Source organism: Ambystoma mexicanum, chromosome 3q (genome assembly GCF_040938575.1).
Source record: "Ambystoma mexicanum isolate Mex_15411 chromosome 3q, UKY_AmexF1_1, whole genome shotgun sequence".
NCBI lineage: Eukaryota > Metazoa > Chordata > Amphibia > Caudata > Ambystomatidae > Ambystoma > Ambystoma mexicanum.
The window spans coordinates 390,962,213-390,981,964 of NC_090926.1; the positions used below are offsets into that span (position 1 = coordinate 390,962,213).

Consider the following 19,752-nt stretch of genomic DNA (forward strand, 5'->3'; position numbering starts at 1 on the left):
TCCATTTGCCTAAATTGCTGGTAGTCCTGCATGTATGCGTCACTGGGACTGCAGGCGCACTGACCCAGCCAATATCTTCTGTGATGCTCAGCCAGGGTCAGGTTGCCTACCTGCACCAGGCTGCTTGCCACCCCATAATACAAAGGAATATAAATGGAGCTAAGACCTGTTTCATTGTCATCACTGGCTCCCCTATTGGGTGCACAGGACGGTCATACACAGCCTTGAATTCCCCCTCCTCATGCAAGGAATAAAATCCCAATTTAACAAGCCAATTAGGCGTGCTCAATGTTAAAATTCACCACTACTGCTTTGCATTCTGTTTCCATGCAGTACTTAACAATATATATATATATAAACACATACACAAGCATTGATGCCGGGCCTACCTAGATGAGAAGCTTGTCCGGCATGCAGTACAAGAGGCAAGCCCTACTTAAATCCTGTGCCACCCCCCAGTGCTCTTGCTAATGGATTCCTTGTTACCCACTGCTGTCCCCATTAACCAAAGGAGCTAATGCCACAGGGCTGAGCTCCCCCGTCGTCCCCAAAACCTGGAATGCTTTCTCTAGTAACTTGGCGCAGAACCATCCCTCCTCATTTCTCGCAAAACTCTCAACCCTACTTTGGTTACCTACCTCTATCAGTTCCCCCAGCGGTGTCTGTACTCATCCCCCTTTTGCCAAATTAACCACTATGCTGTGTTTTACTTAATATACTCTATCCATTGTGAGCTTAACAAGCAGCACATTCATAGTAATTACAATATATCTTTATTTGTCCTATAACTACAGGCAATGCTTCGTCACGCAGCCCCTAGTGTATGCCTTTTTATTGTAATCTGCAAGCCCCTTCCTTGTAGTAGCACCACAATGCCTACAGGCTTCCGTGTGCTCCATGCTACCAGGAATCGCTCATTCCTTGCCAGACGGCAGTAGGCACCAGAGACGTTTTTATTGGAGGGCACATGGGGTGACTGCCCAGGTCCCCCTTCAATGCTGCCTGGTCTGAAGTAAGATTCAAGTTTACATCAGGCTTAAATAGCACATGCCAGGAAAATTTGATTGCATGCTGCTGAGGCTCCAAACCCATTGCCTGTCGGTTTTGACAAGTACATTCTGCCTTTATCAATTAAAACATGCAATGCCTTTCGTTTTCATTGTGTAATACACAGTTTGGGTAACACGACCTTTGTAGCGTTACTTCCCCTCTGTGGGAATGTTGCTGATCGTGTGCAATAGCCAAAGTTAAAATCCATATTCATCCACGGAGGTTTAGAAGTTGTCTCAGTGAGTTAGCACTTATTGCAGGTATATGTGTTCATGTGAAAGATCAGAAGGGCACATCCCAGTAAGACTGGCTGAACCGTCTTTGAATCTGAAGTTCGCAAACATACCTGCACATTTACTTGGGTTTGCAGCACAAGTGGCGTGATTAACAGCACTGTTTCTGCACCAGATAGGGGCTGAAATTAGTTTGCTCATCTGGGTATTCTTAAAACCTAAGCAATCCCTTAAAAGATGTGCATAGAATATCTGTCCAAGCGGCAAACAAGTATGCAAATTTGAGACTGTGCAGCCAAAGTGTTCATGCTTGTATCCTGGCTATGCCAGCAGACGGCACAGTGATCCTGGTCAAATCATATAGGATCCCTTGCATTACTGTGCTGTCTTCTGCAAGGTTTTACCTGCTTGCATGCTGGAACTCCCCTTGATAATGGAGAAACTGACGCTAAAATCATTCCCACGTTGTGCAACCCCCTTCTGTACTATTTTGGTTTAAAAATTGTCAGGTTTGGAAATGCGGTTTTGCGTACTTTTGCAAGTCAGTTTTATAACATTAGATTGTTTTAGTTCATGTTAAGGGCTGGAAGAGAAAGTGCTCATCTGCAGGAATTGCAATATTGTCGCAAATCCCAGCTTCACCCCTTAAACACCATGTGATCCTGGGCATCTCATTTAATCTTTTATTGCCTAACATTTCTGAATTGCCAGTGCCTAAACCTTTCAAAACCGTCAGCCCTTCAGGGTGATTTTCTTCTCAGGGTATGTTTTTCATCGAGGCACCACTCATAGTTTCACTGACTATGGGGTTGTTTCCACTATGATAGTGAGCATCGATATATTGCACATTACAGGCGCTTGTTCCCTTGATCTCTAATGGCAACGTATTTTGAAAACCATGTCCCACTCCTACTCTCAGTCTGCCTGGATAGAGATACCTTCCCGGCAGCTTCTAATCTGCCTTCACTATTTATGCCATGCTATGTGCAGCTTTCCCATCTTTTCAGTCTATTCTATCCATACTTGAGCACTTTTGCATTCTCTGAGGCAGCTAATGTGAGTTCTCTGCCTATTCTGGATTACATGTATCTTTCACATACAGTCCTCCATTAATACTGCAGGCTGCATATTTTTCCCGGATGCTATTTGATAAAATGATCTTGTTTCTATACTAAAAGAGAAGTTACCCCTTTGTATATTGCTAATGTGGGCCTTCAAATGTTTACTTGTTTATCATTCTGCTTGAAGCAGGAATGGAGAGGGCATGGGATTTAGAAGGCGTAAACATGCTTGTCTTAAATGCTGCATGCCAGCGTAAGTATGTTATCACAGAACATAAGGCTTCTAGGCAATACTGAATGTTCCCACACAGATGCCTCTCATAAGCCAGGTGAGACGCGCACAGGCTATCAGATAACTAATGCATTTCTTTGCCAAAACTCATTGGCACCACGCAAAGATGTCTTTTTGCCCATGCCTGTTCATACTTATCAGAATGCATCACCCTTGTTGGCCCATCGGACCCTTTTTGTCAGTCCCATATATATATCTGCCTTTAAACTTCACAACTGGGCTGTTCTACCATGGAACTCACTCATTTTGTATGTAAAGCACCTTATTTTCAAAAAATACATGCAATGTATAAGACGCATTCATCCGAGCATTTTCCAGATCCCAGAAATAGCCTAACAATTACATCGGCTGTTAGCCTGTCTCTTTTTCCATACAGCTTTGCAAGGCAGGGTCATTTGCCAGGCAGTGGTTATCTCAAAACTGTCTTTGCACATTCCTTCCTTGACAAATCACTGCGTCCACTTTCGTGGGCCATAAAGCAAGCACGTTTCATTTCCTTTGTACTGGCTGCTTCTGATGTTAAAAATAAACCCCAAGATCTTTTAAATCACTACCTGCAACCTCATACACACATTTTAACAAAGCCAGCTTATAATATATTTTTTATTCTTTTGAATTTAGGCACACATGAGCCCTCGATTACATTTTACTAAGCTCTGTCTTTGCTTTAAAAATCTTTCAATCATTTCTTATATTTTACACACTTCAGGCTCACAGTTTCTGGTTCTAGCCGGACCTCCTCTGTACTTCAAAGTTAAAACCATTACCACATGGCACATTCCTTTCGCTCAGTGCGCTTAACGCACGAGAACATTACTTCTATATAAATCACTATAATTCAGCCATTTTAATGCGAAAATCTATCGTTCCTAGTATGATTTGTCAGTTATCTTGCCTGCTACGAGGAAATTACAAATTTAACTCCATAGTTGCAGGTTCGAATTTTTTGTGTTGGTTAAAGTGCACCAGCTTTTTGCACTTTTCACAGGCTGTTAAACTCTGTTTGGGGTAAAATCACCACAAATTTGTGTGCCTTAAACCATAATATCTGTCCGCCTATCATAATGTAATTTTTTGCAATTTCAAAACCTTGGCTTGATGGCAATTTTTAATTCAGCTTAGATTATCATTTTATACTGAGTCCAATATTTTTACATTGCACATGCAGTTATGCCATAAGATAAATCACATGAATAGCCGTAACATACAACAATTAGACACACAAAATAACATGACGCGTGAAAATCAGACTGATCTGGTCGGCTGCATGCAAGCCCCTCATGAATATTTTACTCTTGTTATTGATTTTTAAATGCAGTTAATGTTTTTGGTTTGTTCCCAAATCTTGACTGCCATTATTCTTTTTCCCCGTGTCTCTGTCTCTATGGGCTAGGTAGTTTTCACTCAACTTTGTTCTCCCGACCCTCTCGATCACTGCCTTCTTCAGGTTTTCGTCTGGTTAGCTGCCCGTAGGAATGGGAATGGAGATGTTTATAAGCACGAGCCCCTTCAGGTCCCGACCGCAGTCTCAATTACACTACCATTGTCTATGGGGAGCTTCACAGTCTACTCAGCCCGAAATGGCGAAGGACTTGTGATTTTGCCAAAGACCTACAGTTACTTTGTCAACGGCCCTTAGGTGTCTTATTTTAATCAATATTTGATGGTCAATAACCATCCTCATGCTACCAAATGTACAGGAGGGCGCAGAGTCCTCTGACGGGCCCATAGGTCAGAGAACACCCTCGAATACCTTAAGACAAGATAGCTGCACCTTGAGGAGGTTAGGGTGCAGGATTCACATACTCCAACACAATTCAATAAGGACAACTCAAGGATTTGGCAAAGAGACTGTTAAGTTCTTAGAGGTTTATTTCATGTCACTGCTGCAACAGAGCAGCCTTCGTGCCATGGTCGAGCTCCCAGCCTCAACCAACCTTCAGCATCACACAGAGCTCATTTTTATAGCCAAATGCGAGGGAGCAATCTGCCCCACCGTTCCTGCACAGTCTTAGACAACTTCATTGTTAGCATTAGCTCACTGGGCAATTAATTTTAATTGAACTAAACCTTCAAAATGAAATACGCTCTAGCATGCATTCCTGACCCTTCTTCAGTGCTCTGTTCAATTATAATTGGTGCAACTGGATTCTTCAGATAAGGTTTTCGACCAGGCACAATTTAATGTCTGGTTACTACCTATTCATCAACATTCTGACAGCTTACTACCCATGAATGTTTCAAATTTAAAATTATCTCATCCGACACTCTCTGCTCATTTTAGCCACATTTTCAGTACATGCATTTTTATTAAAGGCATTTAGCCAAGGCAATTTTCTGTCTATGCACAGAAAATGTTAGTGTCCATTCTGTGCCTTGCCACCTTACTACATCATGGTAATGACATTTTTCTACCTTATACTACGATACTTTTTTGAATACTTGTATATATTAACATTATAAATACCAATTTCGCATAATTACAACACCATATTAATCCATACAAATTTCTCTGCTTAGGTTTAAGTGGGGGGGGGGTTCCTTCCACTTCATTCAGCTGTTGATTCAATATATCTTTATTCGGGTCTTTCAGTACACCCCCACCGCCTGTCTATACTTGGACCCTCACGTGACTTCAATGCCATTGGTATCCCTCTTTTTGCCAGCACCCAGGCCAGGTCTATCATCTTATTTTCCAGCTTGGCTTTCTTGGAACGTGCAAACACTCCAAGGAGGCAAGCTTTGGGTGTCCATTTATATCCTATCATGCCCCTCCTTTCAGTTGTAATTCTATTTCTTGCCAGAACCCCCGGATAATTGGGCAGGTCCACAACATATGCTCCATTCCCACCTCATTTGCTCCACATCTCGGGCAGCACTCCCTTACTTCTGAGCCTGGGAAGCGTGACAATAGCTGTAGGGTCATGTATGCTCTGTGGAATGTGTAAAATTGTGTCCGTTTTAGTCTGGCGTTTCTTGAGACCCTCTTCGGGTATAGGAGTGCTCTGGACCATTCTGCTGTTGTAAACTCTTCTCCTATTTCTGATTCCCATGTATTCTTCCCCCTGTCTGTATCTTTGGGTAGTGCCTCTAGTAATCCCTGATACTGTCTGGACACCCTGTGCTCACCCTCCGATACATCATAAAACAGCCCCAATACCTCATTTTCCTCACACTGGGTTGGGAAGCCTGGCCATTTTTCTTTTATTGCGTGTATTACCCTGGAGTATGTTATGTATTGTCCTTTGTGTATCCCATATGTTTCTCGTGCTTCCTGGATAACAGGAGCCTATCCTGCAGGAGCAGGTCTCCAATCGTCACTACACCTTTCTCCTCCCAGTGTGTCCTACTTTGTACCAAGTTTTTGCTGTTTCTCCTGTAATTTTCTGTCAGGGGTATCTGGGGGGAGTAGGGTTCTCTAAGATTTAGTACCTTCTTGGTCCTGGCCCATACAGATTTGCCCAGCTGCAACATGCCCGGGGGGTCTATGATCCTATCCTTTCCCAGCAATAATACTTATTTCAGTACGTGTGGAGCTATTTTAGCACTCAGCAGAGTGTGTTCTACTGTTTCCGTGTCCGCCAACCACCCCGACCGTGCTGCAGCTGTCCTGCTAAGTAATAGAGTTCAAAGTGCTGGAGGCGCAGTCCCCCTTCCTCATGGTCCCTATACAACACCTCTATCGCCACCCTTATTCTAGCGCTTCCCCATAACCCCTTATGATTGACGAATTCTCTTTTGTGACTGTTTCTTTAGAAGGACTGTGGAGAAGAATAAACATTTGTTACAATTTGAGTGACTATATGTCCGGCTGTGAAGAAGGCCAACGGCCGAAACATGTGTTGCTTTAACGGACATCTCTTATTTAAACCTATTAAAAATGTAGTTTGACACTGGCGCAAATTCTGTTGTGGCATCAGTTGATTTTGCCTTTATTATTGACGTCAGTTCTCTGAAGAAGGCCCTCGCAATGAGGTCCGGGACATTTACAAAGTAGTATAACAATCGGGGGAGGGCAACCATTTTCATGAGCACTATCCTTTCCATTACTGAGAGGGGTAGTTTCCCCCAGAACTTGATGGAGGCCTCTAGGCCCGACTTCGCCTTTAGCGTGTTATGACGATGAGTGTTCTTCCTATCATGGTAAATATCTACCCCTTGGTACCTAAAGGTATGGACCCTCCATTGCAGTACCAGGCACGGGAGTCTTCTTCTACTCCAGCCCACCCCACAAGCAGAAATAGACAGGATTTTGTGAGATTCCAGAGAGGTCGGTGAAATTCACCATCAGATCTGCATAAAGCGATATCACATGGTGCACACCGTCTATGCAAAGTCCTGGGTTTTTGAATTACCTACTCAGGAATATTGCTAAAAGTTCCAGGGCCAGAACATATAACATGAGGAGGTAGGGGAGCCCTGTTTCGTGCCTCTTTGTATCGGTAACAGTTCCGATATACATTTTCTGGTACGCACTGTAGCTACTGGGCTGTAGTAGAGCAGCTGAACCCATCTCATACACTTCTCCCCTATCCCGAAGCTTCTTAACGAGGAAAACAGACACTCCCACCTGACCGAATCAAAAGCTTTGATGGCATCAAGTGCCACTACTGCGCAGCCCTCTGGCCTTCTCTGTGTTTTATCTATTATTGCATGTAGCCTCCTGAGGTATTCTGTTGTCGCCCTCACTGGGACGGATCCGGTTTGCTCCGGGTGTATCAGTGTCCCAATCACCCTCTTCAGCCTCTCCACTAAGACCGCCGTGAGGACCTTGGTATCTTGGCTGATGAGTGATATCGGACGATATGATTCACACAATTTTCAGTTTTTGCCTGGATTTAAGGTTGAGATTATTATGTATTCTTCCATACTGTTGGGGTGTTTCCCTATTTCATATGCTCCTTCAAGAGTTTGGCATAATTTTGGGGTTCCCTCATCTCTAAATTCCCTATAGAACTTGGCCAGCAGGCAATCTCCTCCTGGAGTTCTGCCCGTGGGTAGCATGTTTATCACTTCTCGCAGTTCATCAATTATGAGCGGCGCTTCTATCATCTCTCTTTGCTCCGTACCTAGAGTGGACAGACCTATGTCAGCCAGGTTCTCCCTATTTCCTGCTCTCTAGTATCGCCCAGGTCCTCATAGAGGCCTTGATAAAAGGTTTGAAATGTTTCATTGATTTCCTTTTGTGACCTCCAGGTTTCTCCACATTCATCCATTATTTCAGTAATCCCCTCTCTGTTGTCTGTGCTCCTAGTTAACCAGGCTAATAACCTACCAGGATTGTCTCCTTGTCGGTGTATTTTCTGTTCATTTTGTGAAGCTGTATCTTCCCAGCCTTTCCCAATGTCCCAAGCATTCCTGTCTAAGTTCAATGAGCTTTCCTTCTACTTTCATTTACCCTGCCCCTAAGCGCGCCACTTGCTTGATCTCAGCCTCTGTGCTTGCTAAGCTCCGCTCCAGTTCCTTTCGGATTCCTCTCGCCTTGACTATGGCAGCTCCCCTTATTACCACTTTAAAGGCATCCCATATAGTTCCCCCTTCTTTGACACTACCATCATTGAAGCCAAAGTATTCCTCTATCTACTGGGCCAGCTCTTCCCTGAATGGTGCATCCTTCAGTGTCTCTGCCCGCAGTTTCCACATCGGTATCGGGGCAGGTTGACTGCTAAGTACCCACTCTACTGTTGAGGGTGAATGGTCTGATAGGGCCCTTCCTTCGTATGTAACTCTTGCAAATTCCCCAAGCTGGTCTATTCCCGTGAGGAGGTAATCTATCCGTTTGTATATGTTATGTATACTCGAGTAAAATTAACATTCTTTTATTTCTGGCCCTTGTATCCAGCGCCAAACTTCTTGTAACTAAGTCCTCTGTTAGCATACACAGGGCTTTGGTTGGGTGGGATGAAAGCATGCATTTACTGTCAGATCTGTCTAGCCTCAGATCAATTGTGCAATTAAAGTCCCCACCCCAGATCCATGTCATTCCTCTAAAGGGGGCTAATCTCTTGTATAGAGAGTGAAAAAAGGTGGCTGCGCTGTGATTGGGTGCATATGTGTTGATTAGGCAGACCTCTTTTTTATCTAGGAACCCGTGCACCAACACTATTCTTCCCTCGGTGTCTGTGTGAACTCCCACCTCCCGGAAAGGCACAGTGGGGGCTATCCAGATAAAACTCCCCTTGCGTAGTTAAAATATACCGATCCAATCCCCTTTCCACCCCACTTCCTTAACACATGAGACTGCTTTGCTGGTATAAAATGGATTTCCTGTAAAAGTACTATTTGAATCTGTTTGCGGCATAGGTACGCTGCTACTCTTACACTCTTGGCGTAACTGTTCAACCCCTGATGCTCCAGAAGGAGATTCTGAGTGTCTCAGCCATTGGGTTCTTCCCTTACACTTCTTACTGCACCCTCCTCCTTAGGGAGCCCAAGGGTCTCATCCCGCCATCTTGCCACTTCATGGGTATCTACCTTACTTCCATTTGTCAACAGAATTAAGCCGTGTTGTAATCTAAACAAACCTTTCCAAACATAAACATTAACAAACCCCCACCAGAACATTTCTGTAGAGGGTCAACCACCATTTGTCCCTTATGTCCTTCAGGGTCTGGTGGGCGAGTACTGATCGGTACTCTAGATTATCCTAAGACGAGGAGGACGGAACTCCCAGTCCCATGTGGAGATGACTTGTCCTATGGGTGGGAAGGGGTTCTTTAGTTACTCAAACCCTCTCCTATAAGGTCTATTTGGGGATATCAAGTTTTTAAACCAAAGTCTGGGCCTCCCCACCCTCTTGTACTATTACTGAGGCCGTGCATTCAATGTACCATATTTACATTATTACTTCCTCTCGCTTGGCAGCTTTTCATGCGTTCTCTTTTCTCTCTGGCATCTGTACCATTCGATTTTCATCCATCCAGGCATTCACCGCTTCTCGGGCGTCAAAGAGCAGGGACTTCCCTTTATATATTATTTTTAGCATTGCTGGTTAGAGGAGCATATATTTCATTCCCTGTTGTCGTAGTCTTTCTTTTGTCGGGACCAACTGGCCTCTCCTTCTTTGGACTTGTATGGTGTAGTCCGGGTAGATCACTAGAGTTGCTGATTCTTGACGGATCTCCTCTCCTGTTCTGGAGAAGGCTAGGATCTTTTCTTTGTCTTGAAAAATTAGTATCTTGGCAATTATAGGCCGAGGGAGAGCTCCCAGGGGTTGGTGGGGTGTTTCTCTTGAGCGCTCTTTGGGCCCTTTCACTGTAAACCCCTGTGATAGTTCTCCCGGGCCAATCTCTTGAAGGAGCATGTTTTCTGCATATTTGGTGGGGTCTCTGCCTTCTGCCTCTTCCGGGAGCCCAGAATTCAGATGATGCTCCTTCTTGTCCTTCCCTCCGGATCTTCAGTCCGATCTTGCAGCTGTCAGACTTTTATCTTCATTTCTTGGACTGTCTCTTGTAACTCTTTTGTGGAGACAGAGACATTCTCTAAGTTCTTTTCCGTGTCCCCTACCCTGCCTGCCAGGTTGTGCACATCTTGTTGTAGGAGGCCCACGTCGCTCTTTATCTCTCCTATGTGGGTCTCCATTGACGCTCACAGGACCGCAATTGCCTCCAGGATTCTAATGTCAGCTCTGCCGTGTTGGGGTTCTTAATCATTTCCTTTTAGTAGTACTTCTGAGGCCTTAAGGTCCTGCTTCTGGTCGTTTTTTTCTTAGTTAGAGCCTCCATTATGGTTTTCTCTGCTGTGCAGAGGTTTTCTTCCTCCCCCTTCCGGCATTGGGCTCCTGTGTATACTGCCAACCTCCTCACTGTTAACCAAACTGGGAATGTGTCCCCTCTATGTCTTACTGTGTCTGCTGGAGGCCATGCAGTTCTTGTGGGTCTATTGTTTCTAGTCTCTGCCCTGTTTCTCCCTTACACACTGTCTGTATGTGTGGCCTTGGGCTGTCCCTGCTGCTCTCCCATTGTTTTTGAGGCCTTCCGCCTCATTCTCGACTCTGTGACGGTGTGTGTTTCTTCCTTTGTGGGAGTATGGGGACCCAGTGGGGCCCCTGCTGTTCGACTCACGGTGGCTGTGAGGGTCCTGAGGCACTCACTCCTTCCCTGTCTCCGGTGCAAGTACAGCACGCCCACCCGTTCATGCACACCCCCTGGATGCAGTGCCTTCTTGATTTCCCTTCAATCCCTATGGCTTCTGAAGTCCACGTATAATGCAGCCATATATGGGGTGTGTAGTGGCGGTTAGGGGTCTCCGGGCCTCTCTGCTGCTTGGCTCCTGCTTTCCTGTCTTTGTCCCTCCGTCCCCGCACCGCACCTGCTGACCCACACATCCACTGGCATCCGCCCCTTGCTGCACCCGCTCACCTAACTTTTCGTGTGAGGCTCTGGTGCTCTGGTGATCTGCACCGCTGGCCTGCTGGTCGTGTTTAGCTGGTGCTCGGCTCTCCCGCAAGTGCACTGCAAGGTTTTCTCCTCTGATTCTCTCCTTCTCGTGCCGCTGTAGCGCTGTGTTGGGTTGCTGAAGGGTTCCCGGGGGACCTTGACCCCGCCTCTAGGACGGCTGTCCTGGTGTTTCCTCGCTGAGCAAGTCGCGCCCGCCATTATGGTGAAGGCTGGTGCTGACTTTTCGCTGCTGGGCTTTCCCGCGTATGGTCGCCTCTGGGTGTCAGCTATTGCTCGTCTGATGTTGCCGCAGGTGCGCAACGTTATTATTCGCAAATCGAGTTGCTCCAAGCGATTCAATTTACGAAATTATCATTTAATTCAGGATCTGGTAGGGAGCTCGAGAGGGATACGTCTGTCTTACATCGTCGCTGGCCACGCTCTCAAGTTTTCACTTTATAGGGCTACTGAATAGTTCAAAAGGTATAAAATGGCTTTTGGGTATTAGTACAGCAATCTGGACTTTTTCAATAGGATCCAGCCAGCATATTCGTTTAAAAATGGGGCCTTAATCCCAGTAGGAGGGAGCTAAACAGCAACAGAACATGGACCTGGAGTGTCGAGGCAAGGCCAGCCACAGAACCTTGGTTAAGCAGTATCTTAGCATAACGACCACAGGGCACTGGAGAGCCATATTAATCACAATCACTGTACAATTGCATGGAATGGTGGTTGCCAGACTTCAGCTTGGTCGCCAACCTCCTCGATGGTGAAATTGGGGAACTGGCATAACTGGCCATTCTCGCTTATGTTGTGCTGTTGTGATTTCAACATGCTGGTGACAGCAGAGCATTTTGGGGTTTTTGCACATGCTACCCACATTTGAGGATCATTTTGTTGGTTCTACGTTATTTCGCCGAACGAAATTTCATCGTGGGACTTTTCATCGCCGACCCTTTCATCGCCAACATTTTTTTTATTTTTTTATTTATGGGGGGACTGCACCCCCAAACTCCCCCCTTACTTAACTAATCATACCCCTACCCGCACAAACACCCCCCCTTAAAAAAAAAATTACAAAAAAATGTTGGCGATGAAAGGGTTGGCGATGAAAAGTCCCACGATGAAAAATACTTCGACGAAATGCGTGTATACCATTTCGTTAATCCCAACCTTTAAAAAAGTCTGTCTCATGACAGACTTTTAGTCCAAGGGAAGGTTCATTATCCCAGAAGATTGACCCGCAACCAAGTTTCTCCTCAGGTCATAAGTTAGGAAAGGGTCATTATCCCAAGCGATAATGACCCCTCCCGAGCATTGTAAGGTGATTACCACATATTGGTACAAGCAAATCGTGTTTTGGCATTTTGGTGGCGAAGGAAAATACATTTGTTTAATAATGGTAAAGTAAATCGACAAACTTAAATTAAATATGGTTTTATTTTGTAATAATTAAATACCAAGTTTGTTAAGCGTTTCCATTGCAAACACTAGAAAAGGCTTAAAATGAGCATGCATAAGGTGTTTTGTAAAAGTAAATGGTTTCTCTATAAGAAAGTTATAGCATTTTCCCAAGTTTTAGCTTTCTCATTGGATGTAAAATGGGATGTTGCAGTGACACAATAGGTCCCCCTAGAGAGGAAGTATGTTGTTGAAAGACAAATTGTCTGGAAATTGCATTATTCTTTCCCTGTCTGGTTTTAGGTTAGAATGTTCGGAAAGCAGTCAATACTAGTAGTTATTAACTGCACTCTGAACATTCTGATTGGCTGAGAGAAGGTCAATAAAAATCTCCATATGTTACAATCACATGACGGCTCCGAACTGTACAATATACCCATTGTTAGCGAGTCACTATACAAGTGCTGGAGACTACTTTGAAAGAATGGGCCCACCCATAATAAGACATTGGGCCTAATTTTTTTTCAAGCGCCCGGCAATGGGAACTTACCTGGGTATTACAGCCCCGCGGTCCGAGTAATTCCCTATTGCCGGGCGCCGGAAAAAAATGACTCCCACTTCCCATTTGAGTCCCACTGGACTCAATGGGAATGGGGAGGACAGATGCACCGGCACCATCCATTCATGAATGGTGCCGGTGCATCCGTCAAGGTTTGTAAGGTCTATACTCGGAGTATGCCAGTTCGGTAGCAACGGTGCCGGTAGCAACGGCACCGTTGTTACCGGACCGGCATACTTGTAATGAGGCCCATTGTCACCCAGAAAGAATAGCAAACGAAGAGCCAAAGAAGGGCTTTCAAACTACCGACATCTGCCTCAGAGCTTTTGTGAAGGTCATGTCTAGACATCATAAGCAGCAAGTGGAACGTAAAGAAACCAACATATGTACCCTATAAGACAATGGGCCTCATTACAAGGTTGCCGGTCTGGTTACAATGGTACCAGTAAGCTTGCCGGTACCGTTGTTACCGGGGTATCTGGTCATTGCATCGCATGCAATAGCATCGAATGCCATACCAGAGAAAAAAAAGCATCGAGAAAAAAATCATTGAATGCTTTTTTTTTTAAAGGCAAAAGGTTTAGTTTAATAAAAATGGGTTTTAAAGGTTAAAAAAAGGGAGTTTAAGTGGGAGGGCCCCCGTTAAAAAAGAAAAATTAACAAAATGCATTTGATACTTATTTTTCAATACTTTTTTTTCTCTGGTATGGCATTCGATGCTATTGCATTTGATGCACGGACTGGAAACCTACAAGTTCTGCTTACCCGCGAGCAGACCTCGACGGATGCACCGGCACCATTCATGAATGCATCCGGCCTCCCCATTCCCATTGAGTTCAATCAGACTCCAATGGGAATGGGGAGTAATAATTACCAGGACCCGGCAATGGGGATTTACCGGGTCCACCGGGGCTGGAATGCCCCGGTAAGTCCCCATTGCCTGGTGCCGGTAAATTCATGACTCCCGTATTTACTGGCATGGCTACCACCGCAGTCATAATGAGGACCAATGGCATTTATCTCATCTGGAGCCAACATTGAAGCTTTTCATTTAATTGGCACATTTCATCTAATGCATTGCTCTGGCCCTGAATTGAAGTTAAATTTCCAGGAATGGCTGAAACAAGTGTGTCTTAACTGAAATGGCCCATTCTACCCGTATTATGTATTTTTAGCCCACGTTTATATTAACAGAAATGTAAAACAAATCTTGGATGATATAAATGCATCAAAGGAGCCCTCAATTTAGTGTGAAACACGCCAGGCCATGGGACCTCTGATGAAGGAGAAACCCTTTTCAACTTACAAATTGGTGCAAATGAGTATTATGTATTTGTTTCAGCTGTTGCTAAAGTAGTTGGAAACTGTATTAGTACCAAAGGGAGTGGCAGAGTTTCATTGGCTAAGCTGTGTGTTATATTTACTGATCTAGCCTGGAGTTTCTGCAAAGCCACAGTCCTCCGAGAGCCTTCACTTGACTCTCTGCTTCAGCACCATCTTCTAGGTGGTCTACTGCGTGGGCTTACCACTCTTTTGCGCTGGCCAAACAACAACTCCAGACACTCCTTTCCCCTGCAGTGTTCCTAACTTTGTCGATGCAAAGGCTTATGCCTGCGACGCTCTGACAGGTTCAGCCCCACTTCCCGCTAAGAAGCAAATGGTGCCCTCCAGGTACTAAAAGCTTTGTACCCTTCCCTCCCGGTTTGCACTGAGTGGTAATATCCCTAAACCTTTGCTAACGCCTCACTTAACTTCGGCATTACCCTGGGCTTCTGGGCCATTAACACCCAGGGTAGCGGGGGTACGTCCTGGTGCAGCTTTGGTATGGTCTGTCATGTGGGAGTAATGCTTGGAGTAATGCTTCAGAATCCCAAGCGGTAGACTGGTCAATATGGAAATGGAAGAGAATTCCTGAATCCCCGCAAGCCAGTGCCTCTGAATAGTCACAGGGAATTGGGCAGCAACAGTGACATGTTCGGTGATCCTGGCATGCCGCGGACTCTGCCCATGCCCTTTCAGGTGTACCTGCAAACTATATGCCACATGCCCAATAAAATTCAATAGCTGTTCATACAGTCATGCACAACTAGAAGACTCATAATGCAAAAAAACATAGGAATGGACAAGCATCTTCCTAACGACATGGGGATTCTATGCTGAAAGTAGTCATCCAACTTCTGGCAGAGGTCACACTGGGTTGAATTCTAAGAGCTTTCGATACTTAAACATTTTTTTTTCTGTGTACCCTCAGGACCAAATCGAGCTCCAGCGATCCCGGTCCACTATGCGCCATCCGGGCGGCAGCAAGGAAGCGGGGGATTATAATCCATTCCTGCGTTGCTTGCAGAGGAAGCAAGCACAGCTACATGAACAAGAAGAGGGCAACACACCGTACAGCGTCCCAGCCTTCAAGAAACAGAAGAGCAACTGGGTTCAGGGGATGAAAAGTAGGTCACATTCGATCCAAGCCCAACATAATTTCAAAATACGAAATGAAAGGGGATGTGCCTTGATTTAGGCCATTTGGTTTGTCAAAGTAAACATTGCAAGTGCATCTCTGGACTTCCCCAGAAGTCCAGAGATTACAATGGCCTTAAAAGCTGTTTTCCTACTATTTGGAGGCTTGTACAGTTTTTATTTCAGGTGTGTCCTCTGTTAAGATACCACAGCCTCTCTGAAGGAGCAGCACCATACTTCTATTAGCAGTTCAAAAGGACCCAAAGTGCCAAAAGGTCATGCAATGGTAGACGGTGCAGGGCACAACGTTAGTACTTGCTACTATCCATTGGCTAGTTAAAATGGACTCTTGCCAAATAAGAAATGTGCTGTTTGTATGTATAGATTTGTGGCTGCGAGTGACTTTATATGGCTAGTAGCTTGCAACTTGACATTTGCACTTTGCAAGGTGCACTATAATACCCTCTAACGAAACTCTCCCAACCCATGGACTGCTTCTACCCGCTGCTCACCCTCATGTCTTCTCCCTCGCTTACATCTCTGCTGGTCGATCTTTGCTTTGGCACACGTCATCCATGGTCCACATGTCCCCGAACCGCCTCTCTTCTAGCCTACCTTTCTTTTCTACATCTCCAATCCACTGATTAACATCCCCACTCCTCTGGTCCACCTCTCCACATCCTCAGCCATTTTAGCCCACATCTCCTCTTTTGTACCCCCACCTTTCTGTTCCCCTGCCCCACTACTCATCTCTGATGACCTTACTGACATTCCAAAATGTATGTAATAGGTAACGTCAACCAGTGTAATAAACTAGGTTAGAGCTAGATGTTAGGGTTAGTGTTAGAGTTAAGAATTATAGGTCACCGTCAGAGGTTAGGTTTCCAAGTTGTGGTTTGAAGTCGGGGTTATAGTTTGGGGTTAGAGGAAAATGTAAAAGGCTGGGGCTAGAGATTACAGGCTGGAGTAGATGTTGGGTTTAGACGTTACCATTGGGGTGTGGTATTTATTGAGCGCAGAACTAGCTTTGAGAAGAAGCAGAGCACTTTACAGAGGTCTACACCAATACAGATACATAATGGAGCACATTACAAATGGTGTACAACATTACAGATGTATAATAGAGCGTGTTACAGTTGGAACAACAGAAACGATATACAGCGGGGGGGGTAGGATACAGAGGGGCACATAGGAGGGGTACAGCTGTACTGGTTGGTGGGGAGGAGAAGGGCATGCAGTGTCTAGCGAGTCAGGTGCGCGACGTGATGGCCTAGGTGTTGAAGAGGAGAGACTCTTTGAAGAGATGGGTCTTGAGTGTTCAGATTAGGATACACATTGGAGATTTACAGGTTAGGATTAGAGTCAGGTTTACAGGTTACATGCTGGGGTTAGAGATTACTTGTTGGGGTTATGTTGTGGTGTCTTAGTGTCACTTGGGGTGTGATGTCATTTATATGACAGTGTGGAATGTTCATGACACTGGAATGTTGCATGTGGGTGAGCTGAGTGTTCTGTAAGTGGCAGTTAGATTGTAGGGAGAATAACCTGGTGAGGACCAGCCTGGGTGGTGGTGCCGGCTATCTGATACTAGCTACGTACCTGTGACATCTGCTCAACTTCGCACCCACAGCAATAAAGGCGGTTTGGTCACACTCACCCGTGTCTACGTGTCTATCCTTCAATCCTAACAGGTTACAGATTACTAGTAGGTGCTACAAGATGAAGGCTAGAAGGTCCAGGTTGGGACTAGAGTCTCCAAATTGAGGCTAAATATTGTGGTTACAGATTACAAGGTGTAGTTACAGGTCACAGGATGGAGTTACAAGTTGTGCCCTAATGGTAAGAGGCTTGGATTGGAGGTTGGGGTGTGGGGGAGTTGTGTTTTCCAGTTTGGGTTTTAAATTGATTTCGAGTGGTTGCAGTTTGGGGCTTCAAGACTAGAGGTTGGGTTTACAGGTTATAGCTTGGGGACTACACGTTACAGGTTGAGGACGCATGTTACATTTTGGAGATATAGCCGAAATGTACCTGCTGTGAGCTAAAGGTTGGCGTTGGAGGTTACTGGTGGAGTGCTGGATGTTGGAGGTCGAGGATAGGTGAGAATCGCTCCATTCAATCAAAAGTGTTGGCATCTCTTCCCCATGCCCCCTTTTCATGTTCCAAATGGTGGCACTATTCCCCCAATAAACTACCTTGCTGCTTTTCCTTTTCCGAGTGGTGGACTCTAGCAATCACCGGCTGTTACCCTCGGAATCTTCATATTGAAAGCCTATGCCAGGGAACATCTTCTCACCCACTGCTGTAGCACTTTAAAATATTCCCTAACGTAAAGTTGCTCTTCGGTTTGGAGCAGGGGGCAAGTGCTATCTCCCCACGATGCCCCTCTCCCCCCCGCGGTGCTTGTTCATTAGGGAAACCTGCATCCAACTCATGACAAAAAAAAGAAAAAGATATTGACAGATTAATTAATAATGTGTTATAGTCGTATAATTCGACTTTTCACATAATCTGCCAATATAAGAGGCTTTGTAATTACACACATCGTTCTTTATGAATGGCACATGTGATGTGGCACTGATTTATGCTTTGGCATACTATACTGCAATATACATTACCGGAGGGTACAACATTTTCACTCACCACTGGCCATTGGTTAGTGATAATTGGCTCATGCTGAGAAAGAAATGCAGCACAGTTTTTATGTGTATAACTGAGGTGGTGAGTCTCTGAGCGCTTGCAACGTGACATTTTAACCCCTGCATTAGTGTTATCTCGATGTGACCACTTGCCCTAGATTTCTGTGTGGTATAATGTTACTGATGTTGGGAACCCATGCTATATTATGCAAGGAGTACAACTTTATTCTATGACTAACATCTAAACCTCATCTTTGGTCCATAACTTGCAGCCACTACAACTCTTTACGAGTTAATAATTTGAAATGTTCTTTGGATAGAAACATGTACAAGGGTTAACAATAATGAGTCATTTGTTCAGAGGGGTAGGTCTGGATATATATGTGAAAAAGTGGCCTTGAGTTGCATGACGTTGTGGAGGACCACGTGGCTCTGGAGTGCAGGGGATCCCACCCACTGCCTGAAGCAACCCCCGAAATTGGTATATGGTGGGTATTCCAGAGCCTCTCTATATTACCCACCCTGTTGTACAGTGCAACCCCGGTGAAGGCTGAGTTATGGGAATGCCCCGTGGATTGCGGTGGCCTGTGATCTGAAGCAGCATAGCCACAGGGCGAATAGAACACTAAAAAGCGAGCGATGGTCTTGCAAACCTGCTCCCCTCTCGGAACCGGAGTGCTCACCATAGGTTCTGAAGAGTTGGGGGTCCACATGTATGGGCGCCATTGCAAGCACGCCAACCACCAAACATGTAGTGCGAAAGATTGCAGAGCGGCACCCGCACCATGACAGGCCCGTCTGACGTCAAAATGCCAGTAGCAGCTCTTGAGCACTGGGGGAGCGATCCCATTCCCAGTCAAGCAATCGTGGAACGCGCAATCAGGGGAAGCCCCAGCTGCATTAAAATGCTGATCAGAAAGGCAGATGGTTTGGAGGTGGAAAAAAAGGTGTGCTAAGCATTTAAGCAATCCAGTACCCTGGGGCTAGTGGTGAAAGGGCCGAACCATTGCCTAACATTTCTCAGGCTATTTGAGCCATCCCAAACACCCCTACAGATAAGGGGTGTATCGGCTACTTTTACTCCTTAGAAATAGGCGAATACTCCCAGAAAATGCAAATATGGAGCAAAAATACCCCCCAAAAAATATAGAAAACAGACACGTGGGACCTTGTGCCTCTGCTTTCACTCACATATCTATACGGTTATGTTTGGACAGGTAGTGTACCTAGTACCACAGGAAGAAACTACTGTTATAAATGCATGATCGGAAGAAGTAAACATGCATCTTTTAATGTGTACTAGGTGCAAAGAAATGATTACAAAAACAATTCCGTTTTCCAGTTAAAACGTATTTGTACTTGCTTTAACTTAGAATGTTACTCCCTAAAAAATAATTTAACGCCCAACTTAAAAAAATAGGGAGTAAAATACTTCTGCTTCCAAATCCTATATGGATCACTGGGCCCAACAGCATAAAAGTTAGGACAGAAATAACAGGTGGCAGATGGGTCCCTGTGACCCTGCCAAAGCTCGGGCAGGAAGGAAAGTATGTATCCAAAATCCTACTGGATGATCTAACCGAGATCCTGTCAAGGGACAGAGAGAGCTGAAGGAGAACAGAGTGGATTTCAAGCTAGCCAAGAGCCTGATGCTGAGAGAGGATGAGCGCATGCAGGCCCTATTG

The 19,752-nt window shown here is 45.2% G+C and overlaps 1 protein-coding gene across 2 annotated transcripts in view; it reads left to right on the forward strand.

Annotated features, from left to right (window-relative positions):
- The window catches only part of LOC138582623 (vascular endothelial growth factor C-like), a 170,171-nt gene that overhangs the window by 42,723 nt on the left and 107,696 nt on the right, over window positions 1-19,752 (forward strand). For both annotated transcript variants that reach the window (XM_069654071.1, XM_069654072.1), the window contains exon 2: window positions 15,226-15,421. In XM_069654071.1, the coding sequence (XP_069510172.1) occupies window positions 15,226-15,421 (196 nt within the window). The remainder of the gene's footprint in view (window positions 1-15,225; window positions 15,422-19,752) is intronic.